The sequence below is a fragment of the Mustelus asterias genome, chromosome 19 (genome assembly GCF_964213995.1).
Source record: "Mustelus asterias chromosome 19, sMusAst1.hap1.1, whole genome shotgun sequence".
Taxonomy (NCBI): Eukaryota; Metazoa; Chordata; class Chondrichthyes; order Carcharhiniformes; family Triakidae; genus Mustelus; species Mustelus asterias.
Window position 1 is genome coordinate 31396460 of NC_135819.1, and position 24985 is coordinate 31421444.

At 47.1% G+C, this 24985-nt stretch overlaps 1 protein-coding gene across 1 annotated transcript in view; it reads left to right on the forward strand.

The window, feature by feature from the left end:
• Positions 1–24985, forward strand: part of LOC144507601 (uncharacterized) — a 61264-nt gene that overhangs the window by 15024 nt on the left and 21255 nt on the right. The window contains exons 3-4 of the mRNA XM_078234756.1: positions 3250–3434; positions 7343–7531. Of these exons, the coding sequence (XP_078090882.1) occupies positions 3250–3434; positions 7343–7531 (374 nt within the window). The remainder of the gene's footprint in view (positions 1–3249; positions 3435–7342; positions 7532–24985) is intronic.

A 24985-nucleotide genomic window follows, 5' to 3' on the forward strand; every position in this document is an offset into this window, starting at 1 on the left:
AGCTAACACACTACAGGCCTTCTTCACAGCTCTATCCACTTGAGTGGCAACCTTTAGAGATCTGTGGATATGGACCCCAAGATCTCTCTGTTCCTCCACAGTCTCCTTGCAGTATCTTGTCTGCCCTCCCTTGACAACTATTTCTCCCCACCCCTTAGCAATCAGTCCCTACCTTTCCTTCTCTGCTGACACTGGGCAGCATTATTTGCCACCAGCTCCCACATGTACTCACACTCTTTGTGCTGAAAGATATCAATACTCAGGAAAAAATTACCAGTCTTGTGCCAGTTTAGCGCCACAGATACAGGGGCCTGAATTTTTGTCCCTCGGACACTCAGCGAGGCTGGAAGTGAGAGTGACACAAGTTCCCAGCCCCGAGCACGATTATGTGCTGACTGGCTAATCAATGGCCATCCAGTGTGAAGCACACTCTGGGAAAGGTGCCGGCGAGGGCGGGAGGAGGGCGGGCCCGGAGTAAAGGGAGAGTGCGGGCTGGTGTTTCCGGTGTGCTCCCTCAGGGGCACAGTCATTGTGGAGCTGTCTCAGGGAGCTGCCAAACAGTAAAATATAAATTGCGATGGGTAAAACACTGCAAAGTGTGTCTGGGCAGCACATTCAAACACAAGCCTCAGTCCCCAGACACATTTCTTAATTTTATTTCAGCTCGCTCTGAATTGAGGTTGCAGCTAAAGTGTAAAGGCCACCTACTCAATCAGCCTGCTCACCAACAGTAACTCTAGTGGCGGCACAGTGGTTAGCACTGCTGTCTCACAGCGCCGGGGACCCGGGTTCGATTCCCGGCTTGGGTCAGTGTCTTTGTGGAGTTTGCACGTTCTCCCCCTGTCTGCGTGGGTTTCCTCCGGGTGCTCCGGTTTCTCCCCCACACTCCAAAGATATGCAGGTTAGCTGGATTCGCCATGCTAAATTGGCCCTTAGTGTACAAAGATGTGTAGGTTAGGTGGATTGACCATGCTAAATTGCCTCTCAATGCCCAAAGATGTCTGTGATATGTGGATTGGCCATGCTAAATTGCCCCTTAGTGTCCAAAGATGTGTAAGTTAGGTGGATTGACCATGCTAAATTGACCCTTAGTGTACAAAGATGTGCAGGTTCGGTGGATTGGCCATGCTAAATTGTCCCTTAGTGACCAAAGATATGCAGGTTAGGTGGATTGGCCATGCTAAATTGTCCCTTAGTGACCACAGATGTGCAGGGTTGGTGGATTGGCCATGCTAAATTGTCCCTTAGTGACCAAAGATGTGCAGGTTAGGGGGGAATCAGTGGGGTAAATATGTAGGGTTACGGAGATTGGGCAGGGGGAGAGGGCCTGGGTAAGATGCTCTGTCAGAGAGTTGGTGCAGACTCAATGGGCCCAGTTTGCTCCTTCTGCGCTGTAGCTATTCTATGAAATGAAATTCCATGAAATATCAGACCAGAGACTTAAAATTGCGTTCAATTGGCACCTTAATGGACTAAACCTGGTTGAGTTTCGGCAGGCGTGCTTCCAACTCTCATGCCTGCCCACCAACCAAATTATTCCTCCAATGTGCAATGAGATTGGAGCGCCCACCTGATTGGCATAAAGTTCCGGCCATGCTGACCCTCCCGTGACCTGGGACGAGAATCAACCTAATTCAGGTGGAAGAAAAAAACTTAGATTTATGTAGTGCCTGTAACAAAGTTACATAGGGGAGACTTTAGTGTGTGTAGTCCGGGATTAACTCAAACACACACCCAAATGGATTTTTACAGTAACTTCACTGCAATGTTACTGTAAACCTTACTTGTGACACAAATAAATAAATTAAATAATCAATGATTAAAGTTTGTGTTATAACAAATACTGTGCAAAATACCATGGATGCTGGAATCAGAAACAAAAGCAGAAAATGCTGGAAAATCTCAGCAGGCCTGACCATATCTGTAGAGAAAGAGTAGAGCCAACGTTTTGAGTCTGGTGACCCTTTGTCAGAGTTGTGTTATGACGGACACATGGGGGGATCATAGATATATCTCCCTGTGGCTTCATGCAGTAGAAACTCCCTTGTTGAGTGAGTGGAGATTCACCCAATGGAAAATGAACAGTGGGAGTTTAAAACTCAACATTAAAACCGGATGCTCGAATCCAGACCGTTACTGTAGGCCCCGGGCACAGAGTTCATAGCTGTTAAAGTTCATTAGCATCACAAGTACATGTAAAGAACATAGAACAGTACAGCACAGAACAGGCCCTTCGGCCCACGATGTTGTGCCGAGCTTTATCTGAAACCAAGATCAAGCTATCCCACTCCCTATCATCCTGGTGTGCTCCATGTGCCTATCCAATAACCGCTTAAATGTTCCTAAAGTGTCTGACTCCACTGTCACTGCAGGCAGTCCATTCCACACCCCAACCACTCTCTGCGTAAAGAACCTACCTCTGATATCCTTCCTATATCTCCCACCATGAACCCTATAGTTATGCCCCCTTGTAATAGCTCCATCCACCCGAGGAAATAGTCTTTGAACGTTCACTCTATCTATCCCCTTCATCATTTTATAAACCTCTATTAAGGCTCCCCTCAGCCTCCTCCGCTCCAGAGAGAACAGCCCTAGCTCCCTCAAACTTTCCTCAAAAGACCTACCCTCCAAACCAGGCAGCATCCTGGTAAATCTCCTCTGCACTCTTTCCAGCGCTTCCACATCCTTCTTATAGTGAGGTGACCAGAACTGCACACAATTAACACTGCAATGAAGTTACTGTGAAAATCCCCTAGTCGCCACACTCCGGCATCTGTTCGGGTACACTGAGGGAGAATTTAGCATGGCCAATCCACCTAACCCGCACACCTTTTGGACTGTGGGAGGAAACCGGAGCACCCGGAGGAAACCCACGCAGACACGGGGAGAACTTGCAGACTCCGCACAAACAGTGACCCAAGCCGGGAATTGAACCCGGGTCCCTGGCGCTGTGAGGCAGCAGTGCTAACCACTGCACAACTGTGCTGCCCCCAACATTAAGGATACCCCCTTAGCACTGAACGGGAGCAGCAGGGCTAACCACTGTGCCACATGCGAACCGCTGTGAGATCCCACTGTGCCACCGTGCTGAGGGTCCTGCTGTAAGCTGGGTGTGGTTCCTCCTTTGGTTATCAGTAAAGGTGGTGTTGGAAGACTGGAGTTGGTGGAATTATTACAGCTTGTTTTCTAACTATTCGTCACGCCACATGCTGCGTTTAACTAACTTTACATGTTTTTCCCTACGTCCAGTCTGAAAATTCCAGAGATTTAATGCGGATTCAAGAAATGGAAGAGGAAATGGTAGCTGCTCGCAACATGTACAACAAAGAAATCCAGACTCTGCAGAACCAACTGGAGCAGAACTGTAAAGAAAGAATGCAGTTTGAGATGAACAACCTCAAAAACTCACAAATGATTGCTGAATTCAGGGAAAGGTTAATGACTTCTCTGACTGAGTAACTGTACTGTGCTTGAGTGAAGAAACTAGAGTGAGAAATAACCAGCACAATCGTTAAAAGTTAGTTATTATAGAATGGGGCTTTGCAAATATTTTGGGAATATTGAGGGCAAGTCTCTGTTCACTAGTCTCTAGTCTTACGGAGTCCCCCATAGCCTCAGCAATGGGCTGGAGCCAGTCTAATAGTCAGGCCTCATTCAGGTTCCATCGGTGAGCCGCGGGCACTGGACTCACCAGCACTCGTGGAACCCGGGGAGGGGTAAAGATTTCGTTCTTCCACAGAGTTGAGTTGGAAGTTGGAAAGGGGGTTTGGGGCGAGGCCTGGGGTGGGGGTGAGAGATGTAATTGTTGCCACTTATGGTCCACCCATCGGTACCTCGAGATCAATGCCCGATGCCTGTCTGACTGACGGGATAGAGTTTCTGGTGCTCAACTGGGGAACGGAGAATGTTCGGTGGCTTTTCCTATTTTTATGGAAAAATTCCATTTCCCAAACCAGCTTGATGTTCACAATATGAAGGAAGCCACCCAGGCGCGTCGCAAAGGGGAGTCGACCACTCAGCCCCTCGAGCCTGCTCCACCATTCAACTCGATCACAGCTGATCGACCTCACCGCTATTTTCCTGCACTATCCCCATATCCCCTGATGTCTTTCAAATCTAGAAATCGCTCAGTCTCTGGCCGTGACTTTGCACCCGTGTTCGCTGCGAGTGCAAACGGCGATGTGGGCACAAAATATCACGCAACTTGGAAAAGGAGAGTCCCGCCAGAGGTGATCTTGTTTTCTTTTCCTCCCCGTCCCCTGTTGCTGATGTAACAGGGTTCCTGCCCAGGAGGTTTGGGAACCTCATTTCAATACATTTCCATATAATTAAAAGGCTCTCCCTCCCTGTCGTTCCTCCCACATTTGGAATTCCCCATGATGTTGGTAAGGTTTACAACTGCCTTTTAACAACATGAACCAGGCGAAGAAAACTCTCCAGTGGTGCCCAGGTAACTATGCCCGAGCAGCACCCTGGCACTGTCCCCTGGGGCCCTGGCATTGATTTGATTTATTATTGTCATATGTATTAACATACAGTGAAAAATGTTGTTTCTTGCGCGCTATGCAGACAAAGCATGCCGTTCATAGAGAAGGAAAGGAGAGAGTGCAGAATGTAGTGTTACAGTCATAGCTAGGGTGCAGAGAAAGATCAACTCAATGCGAGGTAGGTCCAGTCAAATGTCTGATGGCAGCAGGAAAGAAGCTGTTCTTGAGTCGATCGGTACGTGACCTCAGACCTTTCTATCTTTTTCCCAACTGAAGAAGGTGGAAGAGAGAATGTCCGGGGTGCGTGGGGGTCCTTGATAATGCTGGCTGCTTTGCCGAGGCAGCGGGAAGTGTAGACAGAGTCAATGGATGGGAGGCTGGTTTGCGTGATGGACTGGGCTTCGTTCACGACCCTTTGTAGTTTCTTGTGGTCTTGGACAGAGCAGGAGCCATACCAAGCTGTGATACAACCAGAAAGATTGCTTTCTAAGGTGCTTTTGGCACCCTGACACTGACTCTGGCACCCTGGCAAACTGGCACTGCTCCCTGACACTGCCCCGGCACTGCTCCCCGGCACTGCCTCCACTGGGCCCAGGGGCAATTGAGTGGGAGTTTCCCTTATCAGTTTGGGAGTGTTTCCTTCTGCTTGTGGGGGTGTGTCCCCCATGTCTGTGGGGAGTGGGTGTCTCTGTGTGTATGGGGGTGCGGTTTCCTGTTTTAAAAAAGGTTCACTGATTGAGGGTTTCCCGGCTGCTGGATTTGTCCGGACCTGTGCCACCAGTGTGAGGGCATAGGCTGTGACTCCACATTCGTTTCTGCACAGATTGCTGCACGATGTAGCGGGTAAAGCAGGCGGTGCAGTGTGTACAACACACCGGCTTTCTCACCCCAGCCAGGGCTTTGTGTACAGAATGGAGGATTCTACTCAATGACCGAGCTGCCACAGATGGAGAATTCCAAAGGTTCACTACCTAATCTGAGTCCTATGGCTCAATTAGTAGCACACTTGCCTTTCCTTCCAAAGGTTGTGAGTTCAAGTCCCACGCCAAGCCTTGAGCACAACAATCAAGTTTGACACTCCCGTTCGATGCTAAAGGAGTGTCCTTACTGTTGGGGGCGGCACGGTGGCATAGTGGTTAGCACTGTTGCTTCACAGCGCCAGGGACCCGGGTTCAATTCCCGGCTTGGGTCACTGCCTGTGGGGAGTTTGCACGTTCTCCCCATGTCGGCGTGGGTTTCCTCCAGATGCTCCGGTTTCCTCCCACACTCCAAAGATGTGCGGGTTAGGTGAATTGGCCATGATAAATTGCCTGTTAGTGTCAGGGAATTAACAGGATAAATACGTGGGGTTACGGGGATAGGGCCTGTTGTCAGTGCAGACTCGATGAGCCAAATGGCTTCCATCTACACTATAGGATTTCTATGATTCTATCAGTCCGAGATGGCTTCCCTTTTATTTTGAGACTGTGCCCCTGATTCTAGACTTCCCAGCCAGGGAAATATTCATCGAGCTCTGCAAGAACCCTGTCTGTTTCAACAAAATCATCTCTAATTCTTTGAAATGCTGGAGAATAGAATTTCATTTTAATTATTTTAATTCACTCTGTCTTCAGTGACCTTGCTTTATTCGCTGGACTGTTCCATCCTCAAAACATACACCCCATCAACTGATCTTCCTAGAATCACAGAATCCCTACACTGCAGAAGGAGGCCATTTGGCCCATTGAGACTGCACCAACATCAATCCCACCCCGACCCCACGTATTTACCCTGCTAATACCCCTGACACTAAGAGGCGATTTAGCATAGCAAACCAACCTAACCTGCACATCTTTGGAGTGTGGGAGGACACCGGAGCACCCGGAGGAAACCCACACGGACACGAGGAGAATGTGCAAACTCCCCCCAGACAGTGACCTGCTGCCTCACAGCTCCAGGGACCGGGTTAAATTCCCTCTGTCTTCAGTGACCTTGCTTTATTCGCTGGACTGTTCCATCCCCAAAACATACACTCCATCAACTGATCTTCCTAGAATCACAGAATCCCTATACTGCAGGAATTTAACCCGGTCCCTGGAGCTGTGAGGCAGCAGTGCTAACCACTGTGCTACTGTGCCGCTGCAGTTTAACCAAACAGGCATCAGAGTGTAGAGGTTAGGGGATTATCATGCTAACTTCACTGCAGTGTTAATGTAAGCCTACTTGCGACAATAATAAATAAACTTTAAAAAAAACTTTAAAACTTTAAACTTTAGGAGGGTCGGAATCTTTGTAGAAAGAATACTTTTTAAAAAGTCATCCAGTCCACCATTGCAGTTTGATTTCAGTTTTTAAAAATCAGGAAATAACCACTGCCCTTAGTAAAAGTGAGAGTGAGGTTCTCAGATTGTTGTGTACAGCCCAGCCGGTTGTCCCATGCTTTTACTCTGTCTAGGCCCACACGTGACTCCTAGAGGCAGGAACCCTCACAATGTTGAAGATGAGTACTTGAAACGCCATAGCATGCAAGACGAGGGACCAAATGCTGGAAAATGGGATTAGAATAGACTAATGACCAGCGCAGGCATGATGGGCCGAAGGGCCTCTTTCTGTAAGACTCTATGATTCTATGACTAATGTGATTTGATTGCCCTCAAGTGGCCCAGCAAGTCACCCAGATGCAAGGAATGAAGGACAACAATTGCCAATCTTGCCCAAATGGTGAAATTTAATGGCGGGTGGGCGGGCACAGTGGGATTTAGATTGCTTAAGGCAAAGTGCCCATTTGCTGAACCGATGAGACCAATCAGTGTGACTATTCAGCAGTGTGGGTCGGGAAAGTGCATTGCTAACAATGTGTCGTGGTTTTGGTGCAGCATTCTGGCGCTCAACACGGCCATGTTACAGAAGGAAGAAGAGAAGAAAGGGATGGAGTTACTGCTGTGTCAGAAAGAAGCAGAGCTCAGGGAGCTGCTATGCAAATCATCAAACCCTTCTTCCGAGGTGGATGGCCTCAAGCGTGAGCTCGAGAAAGTGCGCAGCATCCTTGAAGACATCCAGAAGAGGTAAGATTACATTTTGGCAAAATATTTAAACAGATACAACATATAATTTGTGTTTGTCTAAACTACTGTACAAATTAAACAAAATGGACTCCATTTTCCACCCTTCCCTCCCCTCTGCACCTCTCCCCGCAATCTCAATGAACGCTTGATTCAACAACTATTGACATTTCTAGTTTCAGTTTACCAACCCTCTTATTCATCTTCTCTGCCAAGAAATGGCACCAGAATCCAATTACTGAGAGAGCTACAGCAATGGTAATGGCAGTAATAGTAATGGTAACCAGTGGTAATGGTGTTAATGGTCATCGATAGTCTTGGTAATCAATGGTAATGGTGTTAATGGTAGTCAGTAGTAATGATAATTTGTGGTAATAAGTGGCAATTGTAGTTGCTAGTAATGGTAATCAGTGGTAATGGTGGTAATGGCAGCCAATAGTAATGGTAATCATTGATAACGGTGTTAACAGGAGTGAATAGCAAAACCTTCTGGCTGCTGTCTTGAGTCCTTATCTCCTCCTCCATCCTTACATTCAGTAAGTGACTTCAAGGCCATGTTCAGATTCTCCATGATCTTGGGCCAGTAAATCACCCCGGCCTCACTGCAGAAAAACTTTAAACTATTTTTTAATGTAAGTTCCAAAATAGTTGACAGTTGATTAAATACTTTGGAAGTGTAGTCACTACCATTAGGTGGAAAATGCAATAACCAATTTGTACCCAGCAAGGACTCTCAGACAAAATGTAATAATGGACAGCTGACCTGTGTTTGGGTGATATGGGTGCGGGTTGGGCAGTGCCACGACACTTCCCTGCTGCTCTTTCAGTGAGATCTGTAACATCCAGCAGAGAGAACCAAGGGGGCTCTCAGGTTAGTGTCTCATCCACAAGACTGAGCAGCACTCCCTCAGCACTGCACTGAAATTTCCACTTGAGCTCAGGTCTTCTGATATGCCCTCAATGTTTACTCCTGCTCCAGGTCCTCCCACACCCGCTCAGGAGAAGCTATAGAGCTGGGTTGGAGGGGAGGAGGAGGTGTTCGTTGGTTGGTTGGTCGGTGAGAGCATCAATGGATAGATTTTGCTTTGTACTTGTACACCTGAGCTGAAAATATGGGTGGCACAGTGGTTAGCACTGCTGCCTCACAGCGCCAGCGACCGAGGTTCAATTCTGGCCTTGGGTGTCTGTGTGGAGTCTGCATGTTCTCCCCGTGTCTGCGTGGGTCTCCTCCAGGTGCTCCGGTTTCCTCGCACAGTCCAAAGATATGTGGGGTTAGGTGGATTGACCATGTTAAATTTCCCCTTAGTGTCCAAAGATGTGTAAGTTAGGGGGGATTAGTGGGTTATATATGTGGGATTACAGAGATAGGGCGGAAGGAGGGGTTGGCCCTGGATAAGAGGGTCAGTACAGCTTGATGGGCCAAATGGCCTCCTCCTGCACTGCAGAGAATCTATGGATCTATCACCTGGCTGGCGTGAGGACAGGAAGGAAATCAGGCTGATGACAGATCCCATGAGATTTCACTCCAATAGGTTAATTCAAAAACACTCCAGTGGACTCTGTTAGAGCTGAGTGGTCCTATCTACTTGGAGTATTCTTCCAGACTGCCTCCCAGCTGCTAACTCATGTCTAAGGAGTACCAAGTTCTATCATTGTGTTTAAGGTCCTTTTTTTCTTAACATGTGCCTGGGAACTTAATTTTCTGAACATAAAACAGAGTTTGCACATTCTCCTCGTGTCTGCGTGGGTTTCCTCCGGGTGCTCCGGTTTCCTCCCACAGTCCAAAGATGTACGGGTTAGGTTGATTGGCCAGGTTAAAAATTGCCCCTTAGAGTCCTGGGATGTGTAGGTTAGAGGGATTAGTGGGTAAAAATATGTGGGAGTAGGGCCTGGGTGGGATTGTGGTCGGTGCAGACTCGATGGGCCGAATGGCCTCCTTCTGCACTGTAGGGATTCTATGATTCTATGATTCTAGAGTGACACCAGCTCTAAGACCTCTTTGAGGTATTTCAGCCTTTAGTATATAGAGTTATATTTACACAGGAACATTTTTATATTTTTCATGCCACATTTCCTTTTCCCTGTGTGTCTCTCTCTCTATTCTTTGCGTGTAAGTTCAGTCTATAATTGCAGATTGTCCATCTTATCATAGAAATCATAGAAACACTGCAGTGCAGAAGGAGGCCATTCAGCCCATCGAGTCTGCACTGACAACAATCCCACCCCAGGCCCTATACCCACAACCCCACATATTTATCCTGCTAATCCCTCTAACCTACACATCCCAGGATACTCAGGGGCAATTTATCATGGCCAATCAACCTAACCCGCACATTTTTGGACTGTGTGAGGAAACCGGAGGAAACCCATGCAGACTCCACACAGACAGTGACCCAAGCCGGGAATCGAACCCGGGTCCCTGGCACTGTGAGGCAGCAGTGCTAACCACTGTGTCACCATGCTGCCCAATTTATCTTAATGATGCATTGGTAAGAATTAAGTTTCATAAAAATACTCAATGTGTGGTTGAACTAGTGGTTGGGAGCAAATTGTTTTTATCTCGATGGGTGTGAATGAAGTACGGTATATTTGGTGAATCTTAATGCAGACTGTGCTTAGTACAGCCTTTTAGTAACAGCCCACTCTCATACCATAGACTGGCTCTTTAATCGACCAAATGCTCCATAGATCTCCCTCCCCCCACCTTCTTACCACTCCTTGGACCTTTATTTGGGTGATGCATTCAAAGGCCAGAATGGTGGTGGGTGTAAGCGACACAATAACATAAGCAGTTTGTATATTTCATTTACTCTGTGCTGTATCTGTCTCAGGAGACCGAGAATCGGAGAGTTGAGATTCATTTGGGCAGCTTTTCGGCTTACAGCTTGGATGGTTTCCAAGCCTAATATTTACCTAAATATCATTCCAAGTACCATCAGTGAGTTCACGATCCTTAATGATCTTGGGATTCTCTTGCATCCCACTGTTTTGAGAAAGGGTTTTGGTTACAAGTTACATATCTATCAGAGCAGTTTCACATCCCATTGGTAAATAAAAATCTGATTCTTTGTAATTTGTGGAAAAATGAAGAGTTGCGTTTATATGTTCCCCACCCTGAGATTTCACAGCCTAGGAAGTATTCTGGAAGGGTAATCGCCATTGTGCGGCACGGTAGCACAGTGGTATGGGCGGCACGGTAGCACAGTGGTTAGCACTGCTCCTTCACAGCTCCAGGGACCTGGCTTCGATTCCCGGCTTGGGTCACTGTCTGTGTGGAGTTTGCACATTCTCCTCGTGTCTGTGTGGGTTTTCTCCGGGTGCTCCGGTTTCCTCCCACAGTCCAAAGATGTACGGGTTAGGTTGATTGGCCATGCTAAAATTGCCCCTTAGTGTCCTGAGATGCGTAGGTTAGAGGAATTAACGGGTAAAATATGTAGGGATATGGGGGTAGGGCCTTGGTGGGATTGTGGTCGGTGCAGACTCGATGGGCCGAATGGCCTCTTTCTGCACTGTAGGGTTTCTATGATTGTAACAGAGCGAAATTCAGCAGCCAATTTCTGTACAGCAAGATCCCAGAGAATGACAACATCATCTTTCTTGAAATAATGTCTGTTGGAGATAAATATTGACCAAAAGACCAGACAGCTCTCACCTAAATTATAACCATAGAATCCCTACAGTGCAGAAGGAGGCCATTCAACCCATCGAGGCTGCACCTACTCTCTGACACAGCATTTTATCCAGGCACAATCCCTGTAACCCCACATATTTACCCTGCTAACCACCCTAAATCACACATCTTTGGATGCTAAGGGGCACTTAGCGTCCAAAGGTGTGTAGATTAGGGTGATTAACAGGGTGATTAGCAGGTAATTTAGCACGGCCAATCCATCTAACCTGCACATCTTTGGAAAGTGGGAGGAAACCGGAGCACCCGGAGGAAACCCACACAGACATGGGGAGAACGTACAAACGCCACACAGACAGTTACTCAAGACCAGAATTGAACCCAGGTTCCTGGCGCTGTGAGGCAGCAGTGCTAACCATATAGTGCCATGGCAGCCGGAAATTTACCGGCATCGAGGCGGACATGCCGGTAAAATTCCGGCTCCCATGGCACTATATGGTAGGCTCGCAGAACAGAGTTCTCCGTTGGCCTCAGGCGGGATTTTACGAGCCTCACCCGAGTGAGGCAGTAAAATACTGGCCGGGGTCTTTTCCAACCAACTGAGAGGGCAGACAGGGCCTTGTTTTAACACCTCATTCGAAAGAAGGTAGCCCTAACAGTGCTGCACTCCCTCAGTGCCGCACCGAGTGGGAGTCCGGACCGTGTGCTCAGGTTTCTGAAGTGGGACTTGAACCCACCACCTTCTGACTCAGTTGGATGGTTTCCAAGCCTAATATTTACCTAAATATCATTCCAAGTACCATCAGTGAGTTCACGATCCTCAATGATGTTGGGAGTCTCTTGCATCCCACTGTTTTGAGAAAGGGTTTCCCAGCAGAGCCAGGGCTGACACTAGGCCCTCACGTCTTTCCAATTCCTTACCACCATAGAATTAACACCAAGATGCCACACTTGAATCTTGACAAATTATGTCAATGTCTTATCAGTTACATTGTTAAGGATTGTTAATGTCAGTTACATTGTTAAGGAACGGGGTGATAGGTATTAACAGCAATGAGAAGGTGGATAGCTGGGACACTGGGTGGAGCTGAGGGATGTGGACTCAGAACAATGTCAGTAAACTCTGGCAGCAAGAAAAGCTGGTCTTAGTTTTGACTTCACCAACTGCTGTGGATCCTCTGAACAAATTATCATCATCTTTCTCCTGATTCCTTATTCCTCTTCATTAGCTGTTATAGGTTACTGATGTGTCAAAAATGCGAGCTGCATTAACTCCAGACCATCCAGATTCCACATGAAGTTACAAGTGAACAACATACACTGAATTATCTAAAAATCAGAGTTTTAAAAAATTCATTCACAGGATGCGGGTGCTGCTGGCTAGGTCAGCATTTATTGCCCATCCTTAATTGCCCCTTGAGAAGGTGGTGCTGAGTTACCCTCTTGAACCGCTCCAGTCCCTGAGGTGTAGGTACATTCACAGTGCTGCTGGGGAGGAAGTCCAAGATTTTGACCCAGTAACAGTGAAGGAATGGTGGTAAATTTCCAAGTCAGGATGGTGTGTGGCTTGGGGGTGATACTGCAGGTGGTGATTCTTCTATCTGCTGCCCTTGTCCTTCTCGAATGTGGCAGTCGTGGGTTTGGAAGGTGCTGCCTCATGAGTCTTGGTGAGTTCCTGCAGTGCATTTTGTAGATGGTTCACACGCTGCAGCCACTGTGGGCTGGTGGTGGAGGGAGTGAATGTTTGTGGATGTGAACTGCTTTGTACTGGATGGTGTTGAGCTTCTTGAGCGTTGTTGGAGCTGCACCCATCCAGGCGAGTGGGGAGTATTCCATAGCACTCCTGACTTGTGCCTTGTAGATAGTGGACAGAATTAGGGGAGTCAGGAGGTGAGTTACTTGCTGCAGAATTCCAAGCCTCTGACCTGTTGCTGGCTTGTCCAGTTCAGTTTCTGGTCAATGGTAACCCCTTTGCTATTGACACTGGGGGATTTTGCACTGCTGATGTCATTGAACGTCAAGGGGCGATGATTAGATTCTCTGTGCTGAAGATGGCCATTGCCCGGCACTTGGGGCGGCACGGTAGCACAGTGGGTAGCACTGCTGCTTCATAGCTCCAGGGACCTGGGTTCGATTCCTGGCTTGGGTCACTGTCTGTGTGGAGTTTGCACATTCTCCTCGTGTCTGCGTGGGTTTCCTCCGGGTGCTCTGGTTTCCTCCCACAGTCCAAAGATGTGCAGGTTAGGTTGATTGGCCATGTTCAAATTGCCCCTTAGTGTCCTGGAATGCGGAGATTAGAGGGATTAGCGGGTAAAATATGTAGGGATATGGGGGCAGGGCCTGGGTGGGATTCTGGTCGGTGCAGACTCGATGGGCCGAATGGCCTCTTTCTATACTGTAGGGTTTCTATGTTTCAATGTTTCTATGTATGGTGTGAATGTTACTTGCCTCTTGTTGGCCCAAGCCTGGATATTGTTCAGGTCTTGCTGCAACTGGACATGGACTGCATCAGTAGCTGAGGAGTCGCAAACATTGTGCAGTCATCACCAAACATCCTCCCCTTTGACCTTATTATGAAAGGAAGGCCATTAATGAAGCAGTTGGCGCTGGTTGGACCTAGGACACTACCCTGAAAAACTCCTGTAGTGACATCCTGGAACTGAGATGATTGACTTTCAACAATGACAACCATCTTTCTTTGTGTCAGGTATGACTCCAACCAGCAGAGGGTTTTCCCCTGATTGCCATTGGTCCCAAAACAAAATTTGAATTCACAAAAGAATGTGTCCAACTTTTGCCTCCAATGAATGGAAACTTGCAATCATTGCAAAGTGAAAGGAATGGGCTGGGGTGTTGTGTCACTGACAATGACCCTGGCATCTTGCATGATGAATGAAAAAAGAATTCTTGCTGTTCAGGTTACAACTAATAATGATATTTATTTAAAAATGTGACAATTACACTGAAGCTGCAAACACAGACCAATCAATCAGTAGTTCGGTGCTCAACTAGCTATTTAAACTATTTAAAAAACGGTCTTTGTAATTCTTTCGAAACTCGTTGGTTAGTTTTGCACATGGAACTTCTTTAGACTGTCTCAGGCAGCTGAAGCGGGGATTTGGGGAAGTTTACAAAACCCATACTTTATTGTACAATTCAAAATGCTCATTCTTTATGAAGATCTAGGTGGCCCCAACCTGCTTTATTAATTACCTTTGCTGCTCGAATAAATAAGCAGAGTCTCTTGGTTTTCTGTTAAGCTCCCTAAGTGGAAACACCAGGCGACCTCAGAAATGACTTCCTAGGAGCAATCTGCTAGGAGCTGAAACCACTCTGCTGCGGTAACTGTGCCAGAACTGTGGAGGAAACCACATATAGACGGTTACATAGGAACTGCTCAGAGCAAACTGGGATCTAAAGGGGGAGTTATCCAGGCTCCCAGCCACGTGATTCCCTGCGGCAGGAGGTGGCGTGCTGTTCACTCCCGACGGGAATTTCTGGCCCTGCCAATGGGATTTGATGTCACCCCCTTGCCACCACAAAATCCGTGGGAGGGGTGCACTGCCAGCGGGACCAGAGAATCCTGCTGGCGTGAACAGCTGGAGAATTCCCTGCAAATGTCTAACCTGACTCCAAAATATTTTTCATGCAAACTTATAAAAGTTTGATGATCCAAGAGAACAACTTAACCTGCTAATAGTGACATACATTCACACACAGAGATCTGTTCACTGCAAATAAAAGGAACATGTTCAGGCCTTGTACATGAGGAGCTTGGGCTGCCTATAATTCACTGTTGCTTTCTCCATGGCAATGCCTCAGCCAATCAGAATGAACTTGCCAACCAATCAGCATCCTTTACTCCTGAGTTATAAATTGTGGTGATTGTTTGAAATTTGGCATTCTTGTATTTGTCCTGATGAGTACACAATGAAAAACTTCAGCAAAATGTCTCCCTTTCCAGCAAGATTCAAGTTCTGCATTACTAAGCGACTGTTTGAAGAGGCTCTGGTAGAGCAGGAAAGGGAAGGGCGGGATTTTCCTCCCCCTCCGTGGTGTGTTTCGCGGCAGCGGGTGGCGGCGTGCCGCTCGCTGATGGTGGGATTTTATGGTCCCGTCATTGTCAAAGGGGTTTCCTGTTGAAGTCAGCCTTGCCACCTGGAAACCTGCAGTAGGTGTGTGCCATTGGCGGGATCGTAAGATCCCGCTGGTGTAAACGTCAGCAAGATTTCAGCAGAAATATCACCTGGCAACGCCCCATGAAACGTACAGCTATTTCCAGGCACATTCTTACTCCCCAGACACCATCAGCAAAGACAGTGATTTTGGAAATGCTTATCTCTCTTGCTGCAAAGATCCAGAAAGAATGGGATCAAGGTAGTTATGGGATATTTTCACGGAAAACATTTCATAGAATCTCTACAGTGCGGAAGGAGGCCATTTGGCCCATTGAGTCTGCACCGACCACAATCCCACCCAGGCCCTATCCCCATAACTCCACACGTTCACCCTGTGAATCCTCTGACACTAAGGGGCAATTTACCATGGCCAATCAACCTAACCCACACACCTTTGGACTGTGGGAGGAAACCGGAGTACCCGGAGGAAACCCACGCAGACATGGGGAGAATGTACAAACTCCACACAGACAGTGACCCAAGGCCGGAATTGAACCTGTGATCCCTGGCACTGTGAGGCAGCAGTGCTAACCACTGTGCCATGGTGCCACCCATTTTGCTACCATGGTATTTGCAACCAAGTAAACCTGTTGGACTTTAACCTGGTGCTGTTAAAACTCTTACTGTGTTCACCCCAGTCCAACGCCGGCATCTCCACATCATGGCCACCTATTTACATCCATGGATCACGCTCAGTAAAAAAAAAAACAATTTGCACAAGTTTTGCAAGAAAAAATATCAAGATGAAAGATAGTTAAAAATCCCCTGAGTTAGGAGTTGAAGTTGTTTTCATTGAGAAGAGTACTGCACTCAAAAAAATGCATCTAGATTCCACTTGCTTATTGCTGAATTATTTATAAATAATAGATGTTGTGTTTGGATTTGGTCTCGAAATTTCTGGTCACAAAGAAAAAAGTGCCCAATTTTTGCCTCTGACTAATGGAAATTTGTAATCTTATGGGTGAATGGAATGGGTTGGAATGTTCTGGCACTGACAAAGGACCTGGTATTTTGCCTGAAAATTTGCAAAATTATCCTGCTGTAGTATTGTTCAGGTTAAAACTAATTGTGGTATTTATTTTAAAATGTGACAATTACACTGAAGCAGAGGGCACAGAGCAGCAACCAGCAGTTCAGTTCTTGACTGTGTTGGCATGTTGTAGGGCTAACAAGCACCGTAATCAAGAAGCAATTCAATAGCTTGCTTCATTTATCAATGCACATCCAAGACCCTATCGTGTGTCCCAGACCATGGGCAGGATTTTCCAACTGAGCTCGCCCCAAAACTGGAAAATTCCACCCGAGGTCAACAGACCTTCACATGGTCCACTCCCCGCCCGCTACGATCCCGTGGCAAGTGGGATGGGAAAATTCACCCACATGTCTCTATCTGGGTTCCACCACTCAGATGACTTACCACTGGCGAGGTTGGGTAACATTTGCTTCAGAAACTCATAAAGTCACAGAAGTGTAGGAACTCATTGGAGCATTGATTCCAAAGGAAGAAATACCATGCAGTTTAAACCTGAACCTGGCCCACGTGATTGAGCCATTGATATTTAATGTATCAAAGTCACACCATCATTAAAGTGGGCTTGAAACGAGACCAGCATTGACCAAAACGGGCTATGGTCAGATGGTGGTTACAGAGTAAGCCAGCAGTGGTTCCCTGAATGTTTGGTCCCTAGCCGGTGTTCGGATTCGGTTGAAAGCAAAAAAGCACCATGACCATAGAATTCCTACGGTGCAGAAGGAGGCCATTCAGCCCATTGAGTCTGCACCAACTCTCAAATGGGCATCTTACCCAGGCCTACCCCCTCAACCTATCCCTATAACCCTACGCATTTACAATGGCCAATCCATCTAACCTACACATCCTGGAACACTACGGGGCAATTTAGGATGGCCAATGCACCTAACCTGCACATCTTTAGACTGTGGGAGAAACCGGAGCACTGGGAGGAAACCCACACAGACACGGGGAGAATGTGCAAACTCCACACAGACAGTGACCTGAGGCCGGAATCGAACCTGGGTTCCTGGCGCTGTGAGGCAGCAATGCTAACCACTGTGCCACCATGAATAGAGCTGATGTTTAGGTTTAAGTTTATTTATTATTGTCACAAGTAGGCTTGCATTAACACTGCAGTGAAGTTACTGTGAAAATCCCCTAGTCGCCACACTCTGGCGTCTGTTCGGGTACACTGAGGGAGAATTTAGCATGGTCAATGCACCCTAACCAGCACGACTTTTGGACTGTGGGAGGAAACCGGAGCACCCGGAGGAAACCCACGCAGACACGGGGAGAACGTGCAGACTCCGCACAGACAGTGACCCAAGCCGGGAATCGAACCTGGGTCCCTGGCGCTGTGAGGCAGCAGCGTCAACCACTGTGCCAGCGTTATGCCAGCTGATGAGGAAACAATGTCATTTTAAACGGTGATTAATTAATTAATTAATCAATCAGGAAATGAGGGAAAGTTTCATCAGCCACTCTACAGTCAGCTGTTAGCACAGGTTTGTCAGCACATCTTTGTGGAGGTATGCATTTGAGCTTTAATTTTGAAGTTACAGGATATGATATCCAGTCTCCTCTCAGTTCCAGTATCTATTTCACCAACAGTTTGAGCTTGATCGGAGTCATATGTCACACTGACAAAGCCTCTTGAAGTAGCAGAAACTCTGCTACCATCTGTGTTTGTTTTAAATAAACTTTCAGACGAAGAAGATGTGACTTAACTATGCCTCAAAATATTAAGCATTAATATTTCACCTGAGAATTCACTGATAATGTTGATATTAATTACTTTGGAGGTTTGTACTGAAGTATTTGAAATCTCCAAACTGTCTGGAAGACTTAGTGTCACCATGGTGATATGATTCTGTGTACACATCTTTTTCGTTTCAAGCCCTGCCATCTAATTAGAAGAGAAATTCTTAAAGCGTTTCTCAGCGGTGGTTGTTTTGATTCTGAGTATCCGAGCCTGGTAAACCCGGCCGTTCTCCTAAACACTGCAGGGCCTCTCTAAATCTGTTTGTCGTTGTTGACTGATTAATGGCCAGCGTTGATCCCACACATGATAGTAACTAGAGAGTGCCTTAGACCAAGCAATGCATGCCGCATGTTTCACCCGACTAGAATGAATCACTGATAGTATCCAGACCAAATTCCAAAACAAACAGTGTTTAAAGAGAGAACAGAGCATGCTCGAATCACGCAGCTGCTCCGACTGAGGACAGAGAAAACCAGAGGTAATATAGTATTTCAAAAAGTCACGGAAGTTGATCAGAGGCAAGTACAGAAAGGGAGTGGGGGGATGAAAGATCAAAAGAAGGGAAGGTCTGTAAGAGGCAGAAACAGGGCTGGGCTCACCCGCGGCAGGAATTCGCCAATCCCCACTGCAGTGAATGAAGTTTTGGCTGAGCGCCAAATCCTTTGCTCTCGCTGGCAGCGGGGTGGGTACGGACGAGATCAGAGAATCCCACCCATAGCGTCAGCAGGGATGATGATGCTGCAAAGCAAAAGGTGATGATAGTGGGACAGGGAGAGAAACAAAAAGCCGGCATAGAAGAGATGTGAATGGCGAACGGTTTTTATTGTGGGTGGTCGGTCATCCCAATTCCGGAACAGCCCTGCAGGAGTTGCCCAGGGCAGTGTTTTTTGGCCCAACCATTTTCAGCTTCTTCATCAATGAACTTCCCTCCATCAAGTCATGGAGGATGTTCGCTGGCAATTGCACAATGCTCAGTACTATTCAAGATTCCTCAGATAATGCAGCAATCCCTGTCCACGTGCAGCATGAACTGAACAATATTCACGCTTACACTGACAGGTGGCAAGTAACACTTGTACCACACAAATGCCAGACAATAACTGTCTCCAGCAAGAGAGAATCTAAAAATCTCCCCTTGACATTCAATGGCAATTACTGTCACTGAATCCCCTACTATTAACACCTTGGAGTTACCATTGACCAGAAACTGAACTGGGCTAGTCATTTAAATACTGTGGCTAGGAATCCTGCAGTGAGAAACTTACCTCCTGACTCACCAAAGCCTATCCACCGTCTACAAGGCACAAGTCAGGAGTGTGATGGAATACTTACCTGGATGGGAGCAGCTCCAACAACACTCAATAAGTACTTAATAAGGAGCTCAATACCATCCAGGACAAAGCAGCCCGCTTGATTGACATCCTTAGCCACCACCTCAAACATTCACTCCCTCCTCCACTGACGCAGAGTGGCAGCCATGCACAGTATCTACAAGTGCATTGCAGCAATTCACTAAGGTTCTTTTGGCAGCACCTTCCGAACTCCTGACCACAACATCTAGAAGGACAAGGGCAGCAAATACCTGGGAACACCATCACCTGCAAGTTCCCCTCCAAGTCACTCACCATCCTAACTTGGAAATATATCGCCGTTCCTTCACTGTCACTGGGTCAAAACCCTGGAACTCCTTCCCTGACATAGAACATAGAACATAGAACATTACAGTGCAGTACAGGCCCTTCGGCCCTCAATGTTGCGCCGACCTGTGAAACCAACCTAAAGCCCATCTAACCTACACTACTCCAATATCATCCATATGATTATCCAATGACCATTTAAATGCCCTTAATGTTGGCGAGTCCACTACTGCTGCAGGCAGGGCATTCCACGCCCTTACTACTCTCTGAGTGAAGAACCTACCTCTGACATCTGTCCTATATCTATCACCCCTCAATTTAAAGCTATGTCCCCTCGTGCTAGCCAACACCATCTGAGGAAAAAGGCTCTCACTATCCACCCTATCTAATCCTCTGATCATCTTGTATGCCTCTATTAAGTCACCTCTTAACTTTCTTCTCTCTAACGAAAACAACCTCAAGCCCCTCAGCCTTTCCTCATAGGACCTTCCCACCATACCAGGCAACATCCTAGTAAATCTCCTCTGCACCCTTACCAATGCTTCCACATCCTTCCTATAATGCGGTGACCAGAACTGTACACAATACACCAAGTGCGGCCGCACCAAAGTTTTGTACAGCTGCAACATGACCTCCTGGCTCCAAAACTCAATCCTTCTACCAATAAAAGCTAACACTCCGTACGCCTTCTTAATAACCCTATCAACCTGGGTGCCAACTTTCAGGGATCTATGCACATGGACTCCGAGATCTCTCTGTTCATCTACACTACCAAGTATCTTAATATTAGCCCAGTACTCTATAATCCTGTTACTCCTTCCAAAGTGAATCACCTCACACTTTTCCGCATTGAACTCCATTTGCCACCTCTCAGCCCAGCTCTGCAGCTTATCTATGTCCCTCTGTAACCTGCAACAACCTTCCGCACTGTCCACGACTCCACCGACTTTAGTGTCATCCGCAAATTTACTAACCCATCCTTCTACGCCCTCATCTAGGTCATTTATAAAAATGACAAACAGCAGTGGCCCCAAAACAGATCCTTGCGGTACACCACTAGTAACTGAACTCCAGGATGAACATTTCCCATCAACCACCACCCTCTGTCTTCTTACAGCTAGCCAATTTCTGATCCAGACCGCTGACAGCACTGTGGGTGTGCCTACACCACACAGACTGCAGCAATTCAAGAACGCAGCTCACCACCCCCTTCTCAAGGAGTAACTAGGAATGGAGAATAAATGGTCATCTCACAGCTCATGAAAGAATGAAACAAAACAGTTGAGCCGGAAAGCTGTAAATACCTTATCAATAGAGGAAGTGTCATTGGTTGAGCTTTTAAGTTGAGTTTGACTGGAAGAGTGTTGGAGGCCAGTGACAGAGATGGAATGGGACGGATAATTAAACTGATAGGTGACTGGAAGCTTGGAGTTTACAGAATGAATGGAGGTGCTCACATTTGATGTCCACATGCCAGCCACACTCTGGACAGTGAGAAAGTGTCTGGCGTCCTGGATCATGGAAGGGAAGGCAGCCTTCATAAATGGAACTTGTTGCAGGGTGGGCAGAAAGGTGTGGCTGGGGCAGATAGAGGAGTCAAGAAGGAACAGTGCCTTCAAAATGTTCAAGGGGAAGATGACATTTAGTGTGGAATCACGCTGCGGGGGGGGGGGGGGTGGCAGTAATACCGGTGGATGACTGATGGAATTGGATAGGGGAGGGGCTGGAAGGTGTGGATGGGGGAGTGGGGGGAGGGAGAGTGTGGATGGAATGGGGGCAGGGTACGACTGTGGTTCTGGGAGGGAGGTGAGGGGTGAGTGCAGGTGTGCAAGAAATGGGATAAATATGGTCAAAGTCTCGATCAACCTTGGTTGAGGGAATAGGAAGACAGATTGGAAAGCTGCATCATCAGAACTGACCTGACTGAGACAGAAATACTGGAAGAATGGACTTCTGGCCTAATGGGGTTGAGGTGACAGCAATATAATCAAAGTATCTGGGGGAGTCAGTGGGCTTAAGGTAGATATTGGTTGACAGCCTATTCCCCCAGATATGAAAGTAGAGAAGTCGGGGCAGTGACGGGAAGAATTGGAGATGGAACAAACAAAGGCGAGAGTTGGCTGGATATTTGAGCAAAGTTGATGTTTTCTCGATTTTCTAGTTGGAGGTAGATGGGTGTGGTGGGGTGGGGTGGGGGAAGATACGGTCAACAGTGCAATGGGAAGAGAGGGGAAGATGGCGAACTGAGCAGGATTGACTAAAGAATGTTCCTCACATCCCAGAAAAGGGTAGGCAGAGCTAGGATCCAAAGGGCTCCCAGACTAACAGCTTTCACCATAGAGGAAGTGGGAGGAGTCAGAGGGAAAGTTGTTCAAGATGAGGTGGAAGGACAGGTGGCAGATGGGGACTGATTGGGCCCCTGTTCAAGGATTTAGAGGCCAGGACTCGGTGGGGGGTGGAATAGAGGGGTAGATGGGCTCGATGTCCTTGGTGAAAAGGAGATGGTTAGCATCATCAATACAAACATAGAAACTCTACACTGCAGAAGGAGGCCATTCAGCCCATCGAGTCTGCACCCACATCAATCCCACCCAGGCCCTATCCCTGTAACCCACATATTTACCCCACTAATCTCTCTAACCTACGCAACCCAGGACACTGAGGGGCAATTTATCATGGCCAATCAACCTAACCCGCACATCTTTGGACTGTGGGAGGAAACCGGAGCTCCCAGAGGAAACCCACGCAGACACGAGGAGAATGTGCAAACTCCACACAGACAGTGACCCGAGCCGGGAATCGAACCCAGGTCCCTGGAGCTGTGAAGCAGCAGCGCTAACCACTGTGCCACCCATGCCCCACACTCTGGAAGACCCTCTAACTGTCCACCTCCATCGTCAAAGCTCTCACTAAAGCCCACCCCATCGACCAAGCTTGTGGTGACCGCCCCAACCCCCCCTCCCTCCCCCTCCCCAATCCCAATCTCTCCTTTATTGCACCTGAGAATCATTGTTTTAGTCTGGATTACGCCTCTCTGTAGCCCCTTGGGACACTGGGCGGGCACAACTCACCGCGCACTACGCCGCAGCGGGAGGGGGGCCTGCCAGTGGCAGGGATCTTCTGGTTAATGCACACCTCCCCGCAGGGAAACCTGTGATAGCGACACACCATCGGTGGGACCAGAAGATCCCGTCGGTGTGAATGGCCTGAAAGTTCCGGTCACTGTATCACTGTTTAAATACAGGTTCTTGTTGTTGCTAACATGCCTCACTATCTCGGAGCCACACACAATCCCTTACTCTAGGCTATATTAAAAGGAGAAGTTATATATTATTATTCTATACACCAATGATGTGAATCGTTGATTCCTCTGCTGACAGTTGCGATTTGATTTGATTTGATTTATTATTGTCACATGTATTCACATACAGTGAAAAGTATTGTTTGTTGCGCGCTCCACAGACAAAGCATACCGTTCAGAGAAAAGGAAACGAAAGAGTGCAGAATGTAGTGTTACAGTCATAGCTAGGGTGTAGAGAAAGGTCAACTTAATGCAAGGTAGGTCCATTCAAAAGTCTGACAGCAGCAGGGAAGAAGCTGTGCTTGAGTCGGTTGGTACGTGACCTCAGACTTTTGTATCTTTTTCCTGAAGGAAGAAGGTGGAAGAGAGAATGTCCGGCGTGTGTGGGGTCCTTAATTATGCTGGCTGCTTTTCCGAGGCAGCGGGAAGTGTAGACAGAGTTAATGGATGGGAGGCTGGTTTGCGTGATGGATTGGGCTACATTCACGACCTTTTGTAGTTCCTGCGGTCTTGGGCAGAGCAGGAGCCCAGACCAAGTTGTGATACAACCAGAAAGAATGCTTTCTATGGTGCATCTGTAAAAGTTGGTGAGAGTCGTAGCTGACATGCCAAATTTCCTTAGTCTTCTGAGAAAGTAGAGGTGTTGGTGGGCTTTCTTAACTATAATGTCGGCATAGGGGGACCAGGGCAGGTTGTCTGTGATCTGGACACCTAAAAACCTGAAGCTCTCAACCCTTTCTACTTCGTCCCCATTGATGTAGACAGGGGCATGTTCTCCTTTACGCGTCCTGAAGTCGATGACAATCTCCTTTGTTTTGTTGACATTGAGGGAGAGATTATTGTTACCGCGCCAGTTCACCAGATTCTCTATCTCATTCCTGTACTCTGTCTCATCATTGTTTAAGATCTGATTCACTACGGTGGTGTCGTCAGCAAACTTGAAAATCGAATTGGAGGGGAATTTGGCCACACAGTTATTGGTGTATAAGGAGTATAGTAGGGGGCTGAGAACACAGCCTTGTGGGGCACTGGTGTTGAGGATGATCGTGGAGGAGGTGTTGTTGCCAATCCTTACTGGTTGTGGTTTGTGAGTTAGGAAGTTCAGGATCCAGTCGCAGAAGGAGGTGCCGAGGCCCAGGCCATGGAGTTTGGAGGTGAGTTTCATGGGAATAATAGTGTTGAAGGCTGAGCTATAGTCAATAAATAGGAGTCTGACATAGGTGTCCTTGTTATCTAGGTGTTCCAGGGTTTAGTGCAGGGCCAGGGAGATGGCGCCTGCTGTGGACCTGTTGCAGCGGCAGGCAAACTGTAGTGGATCCAGGTAGTCCGGGAGACAGGAATTGATTTGTGTCATGACTAACCTTTTGAAGCACTTCATAATGATGGATGTCAGAGCCACCGGCCAATAGTCATTGAGGCACACTGCCTGGTTTTTCTTAGGTACTGGGATTTGTCGAAGTGTGGAAAAATGCTTTTGATTTTATGCCAGTATCTCAGTTGCGATTTAAACATGAGTTTTCTCAAAGGCTATTATCATGAAACAAGCATCTAATGAGGTTTCCTTTGCATTTTAATATTAATTAATCCATGCTGCATAATTTTGTCACATTTCCAATCAGAAGGCATTCCCTAAAGATTTTAAATGTGCACAAATTTACATTTAAATAATGAATTTATCTCTCTTAATTTGAGTCACTAATTTACGTGGAATGCACAACGTTAATCTTCAACCTTCCCAATGTCTGCAATTTTTCTTGTTGCGCAGGTAACGCTTTCAAGTTATTTTCATGTTCAGTACAACTAATGTTATCATAATTTCCCAGTCTAAATTGTTGAAGAGTCAATCTTACTTGCGCAAGTTAAAGGATTTAAACCTTGTAATGAATTGTAAGTACAGGAACATTTCATACACTCAGTGGCAGTAACCCTACCACCTGCA